Source organism: Eleutherodactylus coqui, chromosome 1 (assembly GCF_035609145.1).
Source record: "Eleutherodactylus coqui strain aEleCoq1 chromosome 1, aEleCoq1.hap1, whole genome shotgun sequence".
NCBI classification, from domain to species: Eukaryota; Metazoa; Chordata; class Amphibia; order Anura; family Eleutherodactylidae; genus Eleutherodactylus; species Eleutherodactylus coqui.
Window position 1 is genome coordinate 11,560,487 of NC_089837.1, and position 20,778 is coordinate 11,581,264.

The following is a 20,778-nucleotide window of genomic DNA, read 5'->3' on the forward strand; positions in this document are numbered from 1 at the left end:
GGGGTTCGCCTATTCTCTTGGTACACAAATGTTTCAGGGTCTCATTTATACTCTTGGTACACAAATTTATCACGGGATCGCCTGTACTCTTGGTACAGAAATGCTTCAGGGGTTCGCCTTTACTCTTGGTACACAAATGTTTCAGGGGATAGCCTGTACTCTTGGTACACAAATGTTTTAGGGGGTCATCTATACTCATGGCATACAAATGTTTCAGGGATTCGCCTATACTCTTGGTACACAAATATTTCAGGGTTTCACCTGCATTCTGGATAAACAATGTTTCAGGATTTCGCCTATACTCTTGGTACACAAATGTTTCAGGGGGTCGCCTATGCTCTTGGTCAACAAATCTATCAGGCGTTTACCTATACTCTTGGTAGAAAAATGTTTCAGGGAGTTCGCCTATGCTCTTGGTACACAAATGTTTTAGGGGTTTGTCTAAAATCTTAGTACACAAATGTTTCAGGGGGTTGCCTGTACTCTAGGTCAATAAATCTATCGGGCGTTTGCCTATACTCTTGGTAGAAAAACGTTTCAGGGGGTTCTCCTATGCTCTTGGTACACAAATGTTTTAGGGGTTTGTCTATAATCTTGGTACACAAATGTTTCATGGGGTCAGCTATACTCTTGCTTTGCAAATGTTTCTGGAGTTCATCTGTACTCTTGGTCAACAAATCTATCAGGCGTTTACCTGTACTCTTGGTAGAAAAATGTTTCAGGGGGTCCGCCTATGCTCTTGGTACACAAATTTTTCAGGGGGTCACCTATGCTCTTGGTCAACAAATCTATCAGGCGTTTACCTATACTCTTGGTAGAAAAATGTTTCAGGGGGTTCACCTACACTCTTGATACACAAATGTTTTAGGGGTTTGTCTAAAATGTTAGTACACAAATGTTTCAGGGGTCTGCCTATGCTCTAGGTCAATAAATCTATCAGGCGTTTGCCTATACTCTTGGTAGAAAACTGTTTTGTCGTGGAATTCCTTTGTGGAACCACGGCTTACTCAATTTGGAATGTTTACACCCTTCCATATTAAATCTGAATTGATTATATGCGCATAAGAAGTTTTCACACTGACGCAGGTTCAGCATGTATAGCTTCCTCAATTCTAACTTTAATGTTGGGCGTGTAGCCTCTTTTAAGAGCTTAACATCTGGGCAGGTCAAAAGATTACATAGATACAACGTATTGTTTAATTATTGGATAAGCATCTTGCAATTCTTCCATCCTCCGGTCATCTGTGATTGGCCATCAGGTGGTGGATGAAATGACTGGGTTGTCTTAGGCCCACGTGTGGTTCCTTCGATATAATTGGCTGTTACATCATGAGTTAGTAATAGCATAGACCTCCCATGTTATTTGCATACGTTTCCAGTAAAATTGCTTGGGTAATTTCTGCGGTAGCTGTTTCAGACTGCGGTTGTCCATGTCTGAGTTATACTGTCTTCCAAAGTTGCAAAACAGATGGAAAATGTAACGTGTTTATACTATATATTATCTTGTCAGCGTTTTGAGAACAGAAGTTTCATAAGAGCAAGTATTGCATATTGCGTAAATGTAAGAACAGAAGGCAAACATGACATTTGGTTATACAGAATGTTAAATTCACAAATGTCCACTACCAAAGGCCCACAGTCCAAAATATAGATATATGGGTTTCCACTACAAACCCCCCTTGAAACTATCTGTTTCACTAAACTCGCCCTGCTTCGTTCCACCCCAATCCCCCACCGCTGACCCTAGACTCGCATTGTGTTGTAGACGACTGGGCCTATTACTGCCATGGGGGTATAGGATGGTTCAACATCATCACATTCTGGATCCATGATGACGACGTTTGCGCTGATAGTGGGCTTTTTGTTGGACATCATAGTGAGACAGGTGGACCAGGCAGTCATCAGGGTCGGAATACACTGTATGCAACGACAAACAGAAATTAGGATGACTATAAAGGTGACAAATATAATTAATAACTTCCTTATCAGGATAAACTCTTGTGTAGAACGTTTTGAAAACTCAGTAGAGTGGCGGTCTTTCACAACTGTCGCCTAGGCTGCAAATGCCCCTCTGATACCTAGGTGTGGGTTCTAATTCAAAGGTTGTGGGTTCATGGCAATCGGGTCTTTGGTACATGTGGAGGTCTAGGCTATCACCTGGGATCTCGAGGCATTAGGTTAGGAGAGGTGCGGCTTTTACTATTTCCGGTAAACACTGCATAACTTGTGTAGACGCTACCTTGATTCATCGACAAGAGTGCAAAATCAGGACTATCTAATGACTGATCAACATGACTGAATCTTTGTCTCATTAGTAAGTGCATTATCATATATATTAGTCTGGAAGGAAAGAGCTACAAAGTGATTATTCCCACTTCCCTTTTCCAGAGGCAGCAAGGTAACAGGACCAGGGGCGTTGTAACACCGGTATGTTGCATGGCATGAGCAGAGTGCACTGCAGATAAAATAAAGCAAAATCTTAGCGAAAACCTATCACAGTGTTCTAAATACACAATGTTTTGAAACTTATTTTTTCTATATTTTTCCCTTCTCCTGTTAGGTACCTAACTGAGGAAAACAGACTAAGGTTAGCTCTTTTTAGTTAGTGCGGTCAGCTTCTTAATAGCAACTGCGTCTTTACCTGCGGGTCACGTTTGGTCTGGAATGTAGATACAAGTCAACCCTATCATCTTACAGACACTCCCTTTTTTTTTTGCTAAAATCGTACCTAGTGCCATTCTATTTTGAAAAGTCATAGTCGAGGTAAGTCCTATTGGTCGACTAGTCCCTATAAGGCATCTCTAGTATAACTTATAAATCGCTTCTAATTATAATAAACATAATTAATCCAGTCAACATTTTATTTACCATAATAATCAGGAAAATTTTTAAAAACTCGTCAGGTACCCCCCTTGGCTGTCTTATGACGTCAACGTACACGTGTAGGTCAAAACTATCACCAGGAGCCTCTCTTCTCACTCTAATGTGTTGTTACAATACTAGTAGTGTGCACAGATACGCACGGCGTGGGACTCCCTGATCTTCACCCACACCAATGTCCCTCCTGGAGATAGTCCTGATGGTGAACACGTCCAGGCCGCCTACCCTAACCCTACACTACCTAGTGACAAGACTGGAAGGAGCTGTCGTACCTATGCAGAAACAAGGGTAGACCAACATGACAGGATAACTACAGAACACAGCAGAGTTGGATCAAGATAGAGTAACTATGGGGGGTAACCTCATTATCTTCAATGCTGTCTGACAGGATGTGGGGGAGCATAAGGGCTTTACTAAGGCACACTCCCCTGTCCAATTACTTTCTAGACATGATGTCACATTATTTTACCTGTGAAGTGTGTACCTTCGTTTACCTCATTCACTTCCGGTACCCTGTATCTGTAGATTACCTCATTCATGAGCTTCTGTGTGGTTATCTGCTCATCTACCTTAGTATCAGGGTGGGCCTCCAATCTGAAAAAGACTCGAGCAACAACAAGCACATATTCATACTCCCCAACAGGTGTGAGCTGAATTTGGTCAAATTGGCAATCTCTGAAATGGGTAGAGTGGTCAAGGCAAGTGTTATATGGCCACCTTACTTCTGTCCGGACTCGCATATGGCAAAGATCATGCTAACTGGACAAATGATGCAGCAGCTGCAGAGAACCTAGGTGTCACCCATTCTTGTTCAGTGTCGACGTCATCGCTGCTTTTGATTCTGTGTACCAGTTGGGCCATCATGGGGGACAGGGACCTCTGTAGGCAAGTTCTGTTGATTGTTCGCCATACGCCGTCCTGTTCAGTCGCTCCCGTCTTTTAGCCCATCTGCTTTCCTTCCTCGTTGACTTGTAACTGTAAAGTCCTTGACATATCAAAGTCCAAAGTCTTTATCAAAGTCCAAAGTTTTTATCAAAGTCCAAAGTTTTTATCAAAGTCCAAAGTTTTTATCACTGACTCATGCTGTCAGTATCTATTCTTCTTTCTTCCATGGCTTGAGGGCCGCTGCTTTTGCTGTGTTGTCGGCGAGGGTGTCATCTCTCGCTTCTCCGTTGTAGAAATTGGTGTGAATTCTCCATTGCCAGGTAGTAGTAGTAGGGTTTCCATGAGACTCTGCACCGCTGCACCATTCTTAATTGGCTGTCCTACTGAGATAACAAGCTGTCTGGCCCTCCATATTGGGCCATAATCATGAGCTATGCCAAATGCATTCCAGGAGTCAGTGTAAAGAGTTGCCGTCTTACCTTCTACCACTCCACATGCCTCAGTGAGGGCCTTCGGTTCCGCTTCTTGCCCTGAGTCATGCGGAGGCAGAGCTTCTGCGTTTAGGACATCTTGTTGTGTGACTTCTGCATATCTGGTTCGGAGTCATCAATCCTTACCCTGATACCATCTACAAAAAAAAAAAACTCAAAATATGCATCATTAACAGTGTGTACAAACAATTTTAAAAAATAGCTGATCTGCCATACTCAGATCACCTATGCCTCCCCTCCCCCGTTTGAACCGGAATACCTGATTAAAAGAAGAGTAGCCGGGTTCAAGGTATTACAACATTGGGAAGAAATATGGGGGGGAGGCATGGAAAGAGCACATTGTAGCCGGATCTAATAGGCTAGAGATAAGTGCTTGGGTTGCACTTGCATGCGTATGTTCTGGATATCATTTGGGGTGTGGACCACCAGGGGGGGGTGCTTTGGGAAACAGTTGGGGGATTCTTCGCTCTAGCCCTGCCTCTACCCCTGCCCACCCATCTACCTCTTCCAACCTGTCCTTCTGCTGCACTTGCCTCCCCCTCTGAAGACCTCTCCTCAGTTGGCTTAGTGAACCAGGTGGGGTCAGTCACCTCATCGTCCAGCGGCTCTTCCTCCGAATCCTCTGTGCGCTCCTCCCTCAGACTTACTGCCCTTACTACTACCTCACAGATAGACAACTGTGTCTCATCATCATCGACCTCCTCACCCACTAAAAGCTCTTGAGACAGTTGCCGGAAGTCCCCAGCCTCATCACCCGGACCCCAGGTACTTTCCAAAGGCTGGGCATCGGTCACGACAAACTCCTCAGGTGAGAGAGGAACCATGCTTTCCCAATCCACGGAGGGGCCCGAGAACAGTTCCTGGGAGTCTGTCTGCTCATCAGAATGTGTCATTTTCATGGAGTGAGGAGGCTGGGAAGAAGGAGGAACAGCATCGAGAGGATTCAGAATTGCAGCAGTGGACGGCGTAGAAGACAGGGTGGTCGATACATTGCTGGATGCATTTTCTGTCATCCATGACAGGACCTGCTCACACTGCTCATTTTGTAATAAAGGTCTTCCATGTGGACCCAAAAATTGTGATATGAAGCTGGGGACCCCAGAAACTTGCCTCTCTCCTAATCCCGCATCAGCCGGCTGTGATTCCCCTGGACCAGGAAATCGGCCTGTGCCCACACCCTCACTTGGACCTCCGCATCCTCGCCCGCGTCCACGTCCACGTCCTCTAGGCCTACGCATACCCCTCAGCATGGTGAATTACGAATAGAGCAGACACAGAGCAATCTGAATAATTATGCAATTATTGGCGTGCAGTTGGAGGCTGACAGTGGTTATGTAACGCACACTGCAGTCAGCGAAAAATGATACGCTAGGCCGCAAAAAGGCCTAGCTGGCTAATAGTGAGACACTACAACTCCCAGCGGCCACGCAGTAAAATGCACACGGTCACAGGTAGCCCTAAGAAGGTTTTTTTTTTTCAAAAAGCAAACAGCCTAGATAGCGTGTATATGTCTTTCCCTCTATCAGCGGCTGTCGCCGCACGCTGTGCGTGAAGTTGACGGGATGCACAGAGCAGTGTAAAAAATTAGGCAATTATTGGCCTGCAGTTGGAGGCTGACAGCGGTTATGTAACGCACACTGCAGTAAATAACTACTGTTGGGGTACTTGTTCACAGGATTCTACACTACCACTGTCCCTGCCTCACCAGTACTGCCCCTATACTCTGTATAATTGACTGCAGACTGAGAATGCTATAACCTGCACATCCCAAGATGAAAAAAAAAATTGTGCAAAACTGCTCCCAGCAGCCACAACAGTAATGCACACGGTCAGATGTGGCCCTAAGAAGAACCGTTGGGGTTTTTGAAGACGCTAACAGTAGCCTAACACTCTCCCTATAGCAGAAACAGCAGGAACAGCACTCTCCCTAATCTCTGCCAGTGTGTGTCTGAGGCGACCCCGCTTTAAATACTTGGTCACTTGATCTCACCAGCCACTCACTGCAGGGGAGTGGGATAGGGCTGGAACATCACATGAGGAAGTTGTAATGCCTTCCCTGCATGTCTATTGACTAGATAATGGCGCAAAACATGCAAGGAAGGAAATGGAATTGACTCGAGTACCGCATAGGTCTCGACCACCCTAATAATCGAGCGAACATCAAGCTCGGACGAGTACATTCACTCATCTCTAGTGAAGAGTGTAGAAAGGAAGGGCCCCTGGATTCTAATGGCTTTTTAAACCCCAAATAAATATGTCCACAATAATGTTTCAAAAGGTTTTTCATGGTCCAACGCTAACAAGGTTATCTCGTAGTTATACTAGAGACATGGTCCACAATGTTTAACACTTTACATAGGGTTGTCTGGGGCTTGTCTTACAGGTATAAACCCTACATGATCCCCTATTGACCATGGCTGGGAGAAGGCGATTCAGTCATGTAGCTTGAATGGCCTTAAACATCTTGTAATCCAGGTTCAGCAATGCATAAGGTCTGTAACTTTTTGGGGACAGGTGAATTTTATTTTCTTTAGGGATTGCTGTGAGCTCGGAGTCCAGAAATTCATTCAGTGGAGTCTCTTGGAATAGTTTTATCAATGGTTGGACTAAGATATATTTGTAATAAAGGACTGTGAAACTGTCAGGTCCACGGGCCTTGCATAGCTTAAGGTTTTTAATGGTGTTCAATATTTCTTCTTCAGATATATTTGCGTTCAGGGACTATCTCTGGGCATTTAATAAGGAGAGGAGTTTCACTGCTCCCAGAAATGTGCTTACTGGGGAAGATGCACTACCCTCTTGGGCCTTATATAGTGTGTTGTAGTATTCAACTAAGGTGTCGTAAACCGGTCAGGCTTAGACGCCGAAATAGCATGAGGAGTGTTAATTTTGAGGACATTGTTAGTTTTAGCCCTTTTTCGGAGACTGAATGCTAGTAGATGATCTGATTTGTTAGCAAATTTGTAGTAAGTCACCCCAATTCAGGTTATCCCATCTGCCTCGGTCTGTGTGTATTTGCTTTTGGTTTTCTTCATCTGCCCTTCCTGTTGATATTGTACCCTGTTCCATCTTGGTACACCAGTCCCCCCTCTCGGTCCCTAGTGAGAGCAGGGACCACCGCCCAGTTGCCCACCTGGGGTTAGCCAGGAGTGGAGGCAAGTAGGCAGGGACAGGGGTTGCGGGTAAGTTCTAGTGCAACCCAGGCTGGCGTATCATCGGGTAGGATACCGTAACATAATAACTGGCCCTTAAAATTACCCTATGGGTTTTTGTTTGCTATCCAGTGGAGACTATGAATGCCCTTGCTAGTCAGTTGTAGGGTCTAGTGGGCATGATCCAAGACCTGACCAGTCGTATGGTGGCCCAGGAGCAGTGGGTGTTGACGCAGGTTCCTGCTGCCAGAGTCCCAGAAGGTGGGATTGATTATGTCCCTACTGCAGGGTCCGGCCCAGACATGGGCATACTCCTTACTTAAGAGTTTGGCTTGCCTGCAGCCTGTTGATTCATTTTTTCGGGAACTAGAAAGTATTTTTGATGAGCTGGACCAGGCGGGGTTAGCAGTGTCTCACCTCATGGCTCTGCGTCAGGGGCAGCAGTGTGCTGAAGACTATTGCTCTAAGTTTAGACAGTATGACAGGGAAACCTGCTGGAACAAAGGTGCCCTCAAAGATGTGTTTTTGTTGGGTTTTTCTGATGCTGTCAAGGATCTAATTATTTCCCATCCTGCTCCCGCAACACTTAATGAGGCGATGGAATCGGCAGTAAAGGCTGACAGGAGACTGAGATCTAGAGAAAAGGAACGTCAGGCCTGTAAAACTAGGGAATCCTGCAGACCCGCTCCCACTTCTCCCATGCCTACTCCTGGGGCCGAACCTATGGAAGTGGACCAGCTAAGTCCCGGGGAACGGCGATGACTCACCATCTTTGCCTCTGCTGTGAAGAAGACGAACATCGGGTGGCAACCTGTCCACAGAAGCAACGGCAACATCAGTTTGAAGCGGCGGAAAAACTACAGATCCTAGGCGATTGTCAGGAGGATCGCCTAGGATCACAGGTATTCCCTGTTGTTGGTGCCTTGTCAAGTTGGCTTCCGGAATTTTATTTGGTCCGGTCAAGCCTTTATTGATTCGGGTGCTGACGTCAATCTGATTAATTTAAATTTTGTCCGACCTCTGAGGACCGAATTTTCCATGCTGAAGCCCCCCATATGCTTCATCAGTATTGATTCAACCCCCCTCTCTGCAGGTGTTGTCCAATGGAGGACTCCCATTCTACAGTTCAGTGTGGGTTCTCTTCATTCTGAGAATCTGTCTTTCCTGGTTATGGAAAACATGTCTGTTGATGTGGTACTTGGTATGCCCTGGTTGGCACTGCACAACCCCCAATTTGATTGGTCCACCTGGGAATTGACACATTGGGGGTTGTCCTGCCATAATCACTTAACTACTATAGCCATGTGCTCAGCAGATACCGTGCTGGTCCCAGAGTATTTGTCTGATTTTCAGGACTTATTCTCAAAAAAACTGTCTGAGACTTTGCCTCCCCATAGGGAGTGGGACTGTAGTAGTGATCTGATTCCCGACAGTCCCATCCCTAAGGGAGCCATTTTCAATTTGTCGGGGCTTGAGTACAAAGCCCTTAAGTCCTATATCTCAGAGTCTCCGGCCAAGCGACATATCCGGCCATTCAGGTCCCCTGCCGGGGCAGGTCTCTTCTTTGTAGAGAAGAAGGATGGGACATTGAGGCTTTTTGTGGATTATCGGGCTTTAAATAAAATCACAGTGAAGAACCAGTGCTCCTCCCCCTGATTCCGGACTTGTTGAATCAGGTGGTAGGGGCCCACTGGTTTTTCAAACTGCACTTATGGGGGCTTACAATTTATTTTGCACTAGCCTACCCGTCGCGCGTTGCTGCGAAGACAGACAGACATACATTCATTTGTTTTTATATATCTAGATAACAACCAATCACAGCGCAGCTTTCATGTTACCTCAGTGGTATAAAATATAACAACCAATCACAGCGCAGCTTTCATGTTACCTTAGCAGTATAAAATATAACAACCAATCACAGCGCAGCTTTCATGTTACCTCAGCAGTAAGAGAAATAACAACCAATCACAGCGCAACTTATATTCTGCCTCAGCAATATAAAAAATAGCAACCAATCACAGCGCTGCTTTCATGTTACCTCTGCGGTATTATATATAGCAACTAGAGATGAGCAAACGTGCTCGGCCACGCCCCTTTTTCGCCCGAAAACCGCGAATTCTGAGTACTTCCGTACTCGGGTGAAAAAATTTGGGGGCCGCCGTGGCGGCACGGGGGGTAGCAGTGGGGAGTGGGGGGGAGAGGGAGAGAGAGAGGGCTCCCCCCTGTTCCCCGCTGCTACCCCCCGCACCGCCACGCCTCTCCCCGCCCCCCGGTGCCCCCCGAATATTTGCGCGCGAGTACTGAAGTACTCGAAAATGGCGGTACTCTGGTAAGTAAGTACTCGTAACGAGTACGTTCGCTCATCTCTAATAGCAACCAATCACAGCGCAGCTTTCATGTTACCTCAGTGGTATAATATATAACAACGAATCGCAGCACAGCTTTCATGCAACCTCAGCAGTATAAGAAATAGCAACCAATCACAGCACAGCTTTCATGTTACCTCAGCATTCTCAATATCCAGCAATTGTCTTGCGAAACGTTCTGCGGATGCATCATTTTGTAGTTGAACACTCATCCTGTCGCTCGTAATGCCTTTTGCTTTTGAGCTTGAGATGGAAATCAAACGATCTTTGTCTGGGGGGCATAACTGTTGACGATGCTCGCATGCGCGGCACCTATCGTAGGATAGTTGTACTATGCCTATAATCTTCCCTGGAGTGTACTCAGCAACTTTCCAAAATCTCATGGCAATTGGATGAATGGTGTAGTAATGCATAAAGGACAGACAGACAGATATACATTCATTTATATATATCAGGAAGTGAGAGAATTAGATTCCGTACGTAAAATTTGGACGCTAATTGTTTTGCGCTTAGAATTGAATAATCGACTTGGGACCCATTAGCTTTTCCTATTTATGACATATTGAATGCCCGTGCCAAATTTCAAGTTTCTATGTGAGAAAATTACATTGCGTACGTAAAATTTGGACGCTAATTATTTGGCACATAGAATTGAATAATCGAGTTGGGATCCATTAGCTTTTCCTATTTATGACATATTCAATGCCCGTGCCAAATTTCAAGTTTCTATGTGAGAAAATTAGATTCCGTACGTAAAATTTGGACGCTAATTCTTTGGCGCATAGAATTGAATAATCGAGTTGGGGCCCATTAGCTTTTCCTATTTTTGACATAATCAATGCTCGTGCCAAATTTCAAGTTTCTATGACATTGGGAAGCGAGAAAATTACATTCCGTACGTAAAATTTGGACGCTAATTCTTTGGCGCTTACAATTGAATAATCGAGTTGGGGCCCATTAGCTTTTCCTATTTATGACATAATCAATGCTTGTGCCAAATTTCAAGTTTCTATGTGAGAAAATTACATTCCGTACGTAAAATTTGGACGCTAATTCTTTGGCGCTTAGAATTGAATAATGGAGTTGTGACCCATTACCTTTTGCTATTTATGACATAATCAATGCTCGTGCCAAATTTCATGCTTCTACAACATCGGGAAGTGAGAGAATTAGTGGCAGTGATGGAAATCGAACGATCTACGTGGGGGGGTCGTAACTGTCGGCGACGCTCGCGCACGCGCCATTTATCATAGAATATTTGTACTATGCCTATAATCTTCCCAGGAGTGTACTCAACAACTTCCCAAAGTTTCATGGCGATCGGATGAATGGTGTAGTAGCGCATAAAGGACAAACACACAGACAGACACGCATACATTCAATTTTATATATATACTAGCTTACCCGTCGCGAGTTGCTGCGAAGACAGACAGACATACAATCGTTTTTATATATCTAGATAACAACCAATCACAGCGCAGCTTTTTTAGGTTACCTCAGTGGTATAATATATAACAACCAATCACAGCGCAGCTTTCATGTTACCTCAGCTTTATAATATATAACACCCAATTACAGGGCAGCTTATATGTTACCTCAGCAGTATAAAATATAACAACCAATCACAGTGCAGCTTTCATGTTACGTCAGCAGTTAGAGAAATAACAACCAATCACAGCGCAACTTTTATTCTGCCTCAGCAATATAAAAAATAGCAACGAATCACAGCGCAGCATTCATTTTACCTCAGCGGTATAATATATAGCAACCAATCACAGCACAGCTTTCATATTACCTCAGCATTCTCAATATCCAGGAATTGTCTTGCGACACGTTCGGCGGATGCATCATTTTGTAGTTGAACACGCATCCCGTTGCTCGTAATGCCTTTTGCTTTTGTGCTTGAGATGGAAATCAAGCGATCTTTGTCTGTGGGGGCATAACTGTCGACGACGCTCGCCGCGCGCCACCTATCGTAGGATAAATGTACTATGCCAGTAATCTTCCCATGAATGTACTCAACAACTTCCCATTAACTTTTCCTATTTATGACATAATCAATGCTCGTGTCAAATTTCGAGTTTCTATTACATTGGGAAGCGAGAGAATTCGATTCCGTACGTAAAATTTGGACGCTAATTCTTTTGCGCATAGAATTGAATAATCGAGTTGGGACCGATTAGCTTTTCCAATTTATGACATATTCAATGCTCGTGCCAAATTTCAAGTTTCTATGTGAGAAAATTACATTCCGTACGTAAAATTTGGACGCTAATTCTTTGGCGCATAGAATTGAATAATCGAGTTGGGACCACTAGCTTTTCCTATTTATGACATAATCAATGCTCGTGCCAAATTTCACGTTTCTATTACATTGGGAAGCGAGAGAATTCGATTCCGTACGTAAAATTTGGACGCTAATTCTTTGGCGCTTACAATTGAATAATCGAGTTGGGACCCATTAGCTTTTCCTATTTATGACATAATCAATGCTCGTGCCAAATTTCATGTTTCTACGACATTGGGAAGTGAGAGAATTAGTGGCAGTGATGGAAATCGAACGATCTACGTGGGGGGGTCGTAACTGTCGACGACGCTCGCACGCGCGTCATTTATCGTAGGATAGTTGTACTATGCCTATAATCTTCCCAGGAGTGTACTCAACAACTTCCCAAAGTTTCATGGCGATCGGATGAATAGTGTAGTAGTGCATAAAGGACAAACACACACACACACAGACACACAGACAGACATACACGCATACATTCAATTTTATATATATAGATTTAAGAGGGAGATGAATGAAAGACCGCGTTCAAAATCCTGTTAGGACATTTTGAATGTCTGGTCATGCCCTTCGTACTCTGTAACGCCCCCGCTATGCTCCAGGGTTTTAGGAATGCAGTTTTCCACGACTTCCTGGGGGGATTTCTGGTCATATATCTTGGTGACATTCTGGTGTATTCTTCAGACTGGGATTCACATGTGCGGCACCTGAGGTTGGTTCTGACCCATTTGTGCGAGTATCAACTCTTTGTCAAGTTGGAGAAATGTACATTTGGTACTTAAGTATCTTTCCTGGGTTATGTGGTCTCACCCACAGAGATTTGGATGGAGTCTGATAAAGTAGCAGCAATCTCCCAATGGGTCAGACCAGACGACCTTAAAGGGGTTGTCCCGCGAAACAAAGTTGGGGTATACACTTCTGTATGGCCATATTAATGCACTTTGTAATGTACATTGTGCATTAATTATGAGCCATACAGAAGTTATTCACTTACCTGTTCCGTTGCTGGCGTCCCCGTCTCCATGGTGCCGTCTAATTTTCAGCGTCTAATCGCCCGATTAAACGCGCTTGCGCAGTCCGGTCTTCTCCGTGTTGAATGGGGCTGTTCGTGCTGGAGAGCTGCTCCTCGTAGCTCCGCCCCGTCACGTGTGCCGATTCCAGCCAATCAGGAGGCTAGAATCAGCAATGGACCGCACAGAAGACCTGCGGTCCACCGAGGGTGAAGATCCCGGCGGCCATCTTCGCAAGGTAAGTAAGAAGTCACCGGAGCGCGGGGATTCGGGTAAGTACTATCCGTTTTTTTTTTCAACACATGCATCGGGTTTGTCTCGCGCCAAACGGGGGGGCTATTGAAAAAAAAAAACCGTTTCGGCGCGGGACAACCCCTTTAAGGCTCTCCAGCAGTTTTGGGGTTTCACAAACTTTTACCGTAAATTCATTAAGAATTACTCAGTTATTACTCAACTCTTGACCAATCTGACTAGGAAGGGGGCCGACTTGGTAAAATGGTCGCCTGCGGCCCTAGAGGCTTTTAGTCATCTGTAAAGAGCGTTTACTACTGCCGCGGTGCTAGTACAGCCGGATGCGCGACGACCCTTTTTCATTGAGATAGATGTGTCTGAGGTGGGGGCAGGAACTGTATTGTATCAGGAAGTCAGTGGGAGATCCGGGTATAGTCCATTTGCGTTCTTTTTGCGGAAGTTTAGTTCAGCAGAATGCAACTACGATGTGGGTAACCGTGAGTTACTGGCGATCAAATGGGCTATAGAAGAATGGCGACACCATCTTGAGGGAGATAGACACCCCATTATCGTATATACCGATCACAAGAATCTGGTACATCTCACCTATGCTAAAAGACTCACAGCTCGTCAAGCAATGACTCCCGAGAATATCTTGGCAGCTGGGGTGGTGGTGGCAGCTGTAGAATCTAACTTCGTCCCTCAACTACAAAACTGTCAGCAGGACGCTCCTTGGAGGAGCCAGAGGGCAGATGGTTTGTGCCAGAGAGCTTAGTCATTGAAAAATATCATTCATCGGTTTTTGCAGGCCATCTGGGGTTTCAGGGGACCCTAGCTCTTTGTTCTAGATACTTCTGGTGGCCAGGCATGTCTCAGGAGATCCGCAAATTTGTCAAGGGATGCTCTGTCTGTGCATGCAATAAAAGTCGGCGTGCTCAGGAGGGTCCTCTGAGACCGTTACCTTTACCTTCTCGTCCGTAGTCGCAGTTATCGGTAGATTTTATCACCGATCTACCGGAATCCCAGAAGTTCACCACTATCTTAGTGGTAGTCGACCAGTTCTCTAAGATGGCACATTTTTTTGCTGCTAAAGAAGCTACCTTCAGCTATAGAATTTGCCAAGATTTTTGTAAAAGAAATTATTCGCCTACATGGGGGTGTTCAGTTTGCGGCACAGTTTTGGCAAGACTTCTGCAGAAACCTGGGAACATTGCTTTCCTTCTCGTTAGCATTCCACCCGCAAACCAATGGTCAGACTGAGTGGAAGAACCAAGTTTTAGTGCAATATTTTTGGTCGTTTGCAAGCGAAAAGGCTCATCAGTGGGCAGAGTTCTTGCCGTTGGCGAATTTTGCGCTAAACCACCGTACTTGTTCTTCCACTGGGGTATCTCCTTTCTTTTGTGTATACGGTCAGCATCCTCGCTTCCTTACAGCGATCCCTACTCCATCTGTCTGTCCTGCAGCTGACGTCACCACGGATACGCTGCAGAGAGTAAGGAAAATGGTACAGAAAAACTTGGAAGCAATAGGGGCTCGTATGCAGTTGCATAGTGGGAGGAGTCAGTCAGTATCTGAACCTTAAAGGGTGGGACAGAAGGTATACCTGTCTTCTAAAAATGTTAAATTAAGGGTCTCGTCCTTGAACCCTCTCGCCTATGAACTGGGTTTGCCAGCTACATGGAGGGTTCACAGGGTTTTCCATAAGTCTTTATTGAAACCTTTTGTCCCTTCGGTGATGATTGACAAGGCAACTGTTAGGTGGATTCGCAACTGGCTGAGTGATCATACTCAAAGAGTGGTCATAAATGGCTGCACATCCAAGTGGAAGAATGTATCAAGTGGGGTACCACAAGGCTCTGTCCTAGGTCTAGTGTTGTTCAACATTTTTATAAATGATCTGAAAGAGGGAATTCATGGGAAACTGATCAAATTTGCAGATGACACAAAGCTAGGATGGATAGCTAACACTGGGGAAGAGAGAGAGAGTATTCAAAAAGTCCTATATCTGGCGAGTAAACATGAAGGAAACACATACAGAATGGGTGGAATTAGGCTAAGCATCAGCACATGTGAAAAAGACTTGGGTATACTAATAGATCATAGACTGAGCATGAGTCAACAATGTGATGCAGCAGCCAAAAAGGCAAACACAATTCTGATGTATTAAGTCTAGATCGTGTGAAGTATAGCCTCCTCTACTCTTTCTTAGTCAGACCTCATCTGGACTACTGTGTCCAGTTCTGGGCAACACATTTTAAAAAAAGACATAGACAAACTGGAGCAAGTTTAGACAAGAGTTACCAAGATGTGAGCGGTCTGCAAATCATGTCCTATGAGGAATGGTTTAAAGATCTGGGAATGTTTAGCTTGCAAAAAAGAAGGCTGAGAGGAGACTTATTAGCTGTCTACAAATATCTGAAGGGCTGTCGCAGTGCAGAGGGATCAGCCCTATTCTCATTTGCACAAAGAAAGGCTAAAAGCAATGGGATGAAACTGAAAGGGAAGAGACACAGATTAGATATGAGATAAAAACTTTCTGACAGTGAGGGTGATCAGTGAGTGGAACAGGTTGCCACAGGAGGTGGTGAGTTACCCTTCAATGGAAGTGATCAAACAAAAGCTGGACAAATATCTCCCTGGGATGATTTAGTGAAACCTGCACTGAGCAGGGGGAAGTTCCTTCCAACTCTACCATTCTATGGTTCTATGATTCTCTTCTAAGGGAATTAAAACCCTTATACGTTATGTAAAAGGATATGGACTATAAGGACAGGATATAGACATCCAGCTGACATCCTTTAAAGCAGAGTTTATGATAGCAATTTGGAGAATTATGTAATGTTGGACTGACTTGATGACCTAGTTAAAGAAAGATAGAATAGTAACTTACAGTTCAGACTTGTTGAAATCTGAAACTGTAAAACAAGGAATTGGATCTTAAGATCCAACCAGGAACGACTGAAATTGTTCCCCAATAGCGGGTGTTCGACAGTCATCTATATTGGAAACAACATGAAAAGACTTGCACTGGTTTTTAAGGTATATAAACATTTACAGGGCTTTATGCTTAGTAACTGGGGAAGGGGTTAATATCCCCTGTCTCCAATAAACATGTATCTTACTCTAGAGTGCATTCCACATGCCATTCTTGGTGCAGCCAAAAATCCCTTTGAGAGGGATAGAAGTAGCTGCAGAAGGCCTATAAAAAAAGGAGGGGGGGGGGGTGCAAAATTTAGCCATAACATATTGAGCCAAAAACATTGCAACTGAGCACAAGTGGACCTTAGGTCCCTAACATTATGGACAAACCCAACATGGGTCCTGTCCTACCAGTGCCACATGTGTCCATGCTCCATTGCCCTATAAGGGCACTTCCCCAAAGATTATTTGTTCACGTGCCTAAGTCCGTTCAGGTCTGAGCTGGAGTGGAGTTCAGCCCAGTTGGTCATCTGGTTGAACTTGTCATAGCCCATGTTCATCTGGAGTGAGGTGGTGGATCCTTTGCTATTGTTACAGTTGTCACTGGAATGCAAGCAGTCTCTACAGCTTGATAGGCCTCTGCCAGGGTTCTTGCTGAATATTATCTGCTCTTCCCCTGGTGCGGAAAGATGGCAGTCCCTGCAGCGTCTTGCCTCTTCTCCACTCTGATTGCGCAGCTCCTATGGATGTCAGGGTCCCATAGAGGGATTGCAGATTTTACTCTGGCAGTGTAGGGTGCCACTGGCTCTCCTCCCCAAGACCAAGAGTGTGCAGATGCCAGGACTGGCTATAGAGAAGCCCGCAGTCTCAGGCAGCAAGCAGGACGCTACTCATCACAGCCGCTCAGTGATATGGTCTGCCATTCCACTTGTTTCTCTTCTTCTCTGGTGGTCTGTAGAGCTGGCGGCGTGAGTTGTGGGATTCTCAGGTCCTTAAAATGAGGGTTTTTCTTACACTTTATTGGGAGTCGATCCACCATACATCTTTCTGCACTCTGATACAAGGCCATATAAGCTACTTTAACTTGGTCCATTAGAACTGGTGAGGATAAAGTTCAAAATATAGAGTACACTGATACACACATTTTTACAAAAAAAGTCATTTTAATAAGGCAAGTCCTTCAATATTACCTGTGGATATCCATAGAGCCCAGTTATCTCTGCTATGGACAGACTGGAGGAAGATGTCAAGTGTCCAATAAAAGCCACCACTTTGCTCTTCTCCTCACAGCTGTAGTTGGGGATGGCCTCTTCTCTCCCTGACAATATACTTAGTGCACTCTGTACAGCTTTATGTTCTAATATACAGGAGTCATAGATTGTGTATCCCAGAGTGACATTAGGCAAGATGTCAGCTCTTCTGTTTATTTCTTCTATGGCAAAGATAAATACCAGGAGATGTCTTAGGAGATGAAGAGAATACCTAGAAACAGATATTACCATATTTTACCAAAAACAGTCTTTAAAAAATATTTTTATTTTTGTACAATGGGCATCTTAAGAACTACTAGTTTGTGGGGTGTTTCCCATATGTAGCGGATAGCAACTGCCAAATGTGATACAAGGTAGGACAGTCAGAGATTGGCAAAAGTATTATGAGCACTGTTGTAACGGTTTTGGGAGTGCTCTATTTCTGAATACTCTGGTACAGGTTTTGTATGTGTTTCTCTATCTTCTGGCTCTAGTGGAAGTGGTATTGGGTGAACTAATGGCCAAGGTACGCGGTCAGCTTCACTATTCTGAGGACGGGTTACCTGCAGATAGGCAAGTCCCTTCCTTGGGTTAGGTTATTTAGGAACAGTGTTGTGGTAGTCTGCATTGTTTACCATTGTTTGGTGTGCATTTACATGAGTAAGGTCTAGAAACGACATATTAAACAGGCTATTCTTACTTGGTGGGATACCTTTGCTTATATCTTAACCTCTAAATTATAACCTAACCAATAAAACGGTCATGGAGCTACAATCGCTGACTGATGACACTTTGGAAAGAAATTGCCTCACTAGAGATGAAGTTATATACTTATCAAATAACTGGAAACACCATATTTTTATTTCCTGCCAAAAATTCATAAAAACAGTAAAATCACCAGGAGGGCTGATCATAGCAGGGATGGGGCTGGCCACATGTGCATTGTCAGAATACATAGATCATCAAAGGATTGTCACCTCCTTACCAGCTTACACTAAAGATGCAGGGACTTTCTGGAAGCACTTAAAAGCGTTCAATGGCAACAAAATTACATCTTATGTACTTTAGATGTAACTGCTTTATATTCAAATATAAGCCATGAAAAAGATATCACAGCTGTGGACTTTTTTCTCAAGAGATTTCTCAATAATAATAATAATCTTTATTTATATAGCACCAACATATTCCGCAGCGCTTACAAGACAGGGAAAATAAAACAAGACCACGGTTACATGAAGTATTCAATTGATGGAAGCAATAGGGGTGAGGGTCCTGCTCCAACAAGCTTACATACTAGTAATAGTGTGGGATACATAAGGTAAAGGGGCTGGAGATGTGTGCAGTATGGCGAGGTGGAGAGTGAGGGATGCCATACACACAGACAATGGTCAGGCCGTATAGTGGCGGAATCAGTATGACTGCAGGTGCCGGTTGATTACGGCTGGCAGCAACTGCAGTCAGTAGGACAGGGAGAGTGTTATCAGGTGGCATAAAGAGAGCTTTGGTTAAGGGAATATTGTCTGCCTCCCTGAAGAGGTACATTTTTAGAGCATGCCTGAAGTTTAGTGCGTCAGTGATTGCCCGAATATTTTTTGGTAGCACGTTCCAGAGGACAGGTGCTGTTCTGGAGAAATCTTGGAGGCAGGAATAAGAGGTTTGAATTAGAGGGGCACTTAGTCTGATTTTGCTAGTAGAGCGGAGGGCACAGGCTGGGTGGTGAATTGAGATGAGAGAAGCAATGTAGAGCAGGGCGGTGCTGTGGAGCGCTTTGTGGATGAGGAGAGTGAGTTTAAATTGTATTCTGTATTTGAAAGACAGCCAGTGCAGTGACCGGCACAGGGCAGAGGTGTCCGAGTAGCGTCTGGAAAGGAAGATGAGCCTGGCTACCACATTCAGGATGGATTAGAGTCTGGAGCAGGCGAGGCCTATCAGCAGCAAGTTGCAATAATCAAGCCGAGAGTGGATGAGGGCAACAGTGAGTGTTTTTAGCGTGTCCACGGTGACAGTGGGCATGCTGTCTGGGAGTTATGGTGGTGCCGCATACTGAGATTGGGATGTTAGGATGAGGTCGGTTAGCAGAGGGTGGAAAGAGGAGAAGGTTATTTTTTTTCGAGGTTCTAGGTAGAGAGAGGACACAGTGTTAGAAACAGCAGACAGACTGTCGGTGGCGTTCTGGAGGAATGTTACTGTGATGTCACTGGAGGAGGTGTATAGCTGGATATCATCCGCATAAAGATGGTAGTGAAACCCAAAATTTCTTGATGGTCTGTCCAATGGGGGCTGTGTAGCTGGAGAAGAGGGGGGGGGGGCAAAGACCGAGCCCTGGGTGACCCCAACAGCAAGTGGAAGAGGAGGGGAGGTAGAGCCAGCAAAGCAGATGCTGTAGGAGCAGTCGGATAGATAGGAGGAGGTCCAGGAGAGAGCAGTGTCCTTTAGTCTAATGGAGTAAAACATACTGATGAAGCATACTGTGGTCAACAGTGTCAAATGCTGTAGAGAGGTCACGGAAGATCAATAGGGAGTAGTCACCCCTTGATTTGACAGTCAGCAGATTATTTCACACTTTAGTCAGCACGGTTTCTGTCAAGTATAGGGTTGAAAGACGGACTTTAGAGGTTCCAGAAGAGAGTTTTCTGAGAGATATCCTATAGGGTGAGAGTAAAGCAGGCGTTCTAGTAGTTTGGAGATGAAGGGGAGGTTGGAGATGGGTCGATAGTTGGCAGCATCAGTCGAGTAAAGAGTTGGTTTCTTTAGCAGCGGGTTTTGATAGCGTGTTTGAATGAGGAGGGGAAAATGTTAGAGGTCAGAGAAAGATTGAATATAGTGGTGATGTGGGGGATGACCACCAGGCAGAGGGACCAGAGGAACTGTGAGGGAAGAGGGTCACTAGTGCAGGTGGTGGGGCAAGCGGAGGAAAGCAATCTCGAGACTTCTTCCTCTGTTGTTGTTCTAAGCACAGAGAGTGAACAGGAGCTAGATCCAGTACTCACGAGACTAGACTCATGACTATGATCAATAAAGGATGGCAGCATCATGGTGTAATAGAAAATAAAGAACTCTTTATTCTCCCATGATGAATATGCGACGTTTCGGTCCAATATAGGGCCTTTGTCATGGCTAGTCTAAGATTGGGAGGTTATTTCCTGACGGATGTTGTCAATTTTCTTTTTGAAGTAAGCAGACAGCTCTTCAACACTGAGATCCATCACTGGGGGCTTCAGTTTTGGGCTGAGAAGGGTGTGGAAAGTGTCAAAGAGTCTTTTAGGTGTTATGGGATAGTGAGGAGATGAAAGAGGTGAAGTAGACT

At 44.7% G+C, this 20,778-nt stretch overlaps 1 protein-coding gene across 1 annotated transcript in view; it reads right to left on the reverse strand.

Annotated features, from left to right (window-relative positions):
- Positions 1-20,475, reverse strand: part of LOC136608862 (vomeronasal type-2 receptor 26-like) — a 113,040-nt gene extending 92,565 nt beyond the window's left edge. Inside the window, exons 1-2 of the mRNA XM_066589157.1 lie at positions 20,462-20,475; positions 17,412-17,703 (exon numbers count right to left, since the gene is read on the reverse strand). Of these exons, the coding sequence (XP_066445254.1) occupies positions 17,412-17,703; positions 20,462-20,475 (306 nt within the window). The remainder of the gene's footprint in view (positions 1-17,411; positions 17,704-20,461) is intronic.
- Positions 20,476-20,778: the final 303 nt, after the last annotated feature.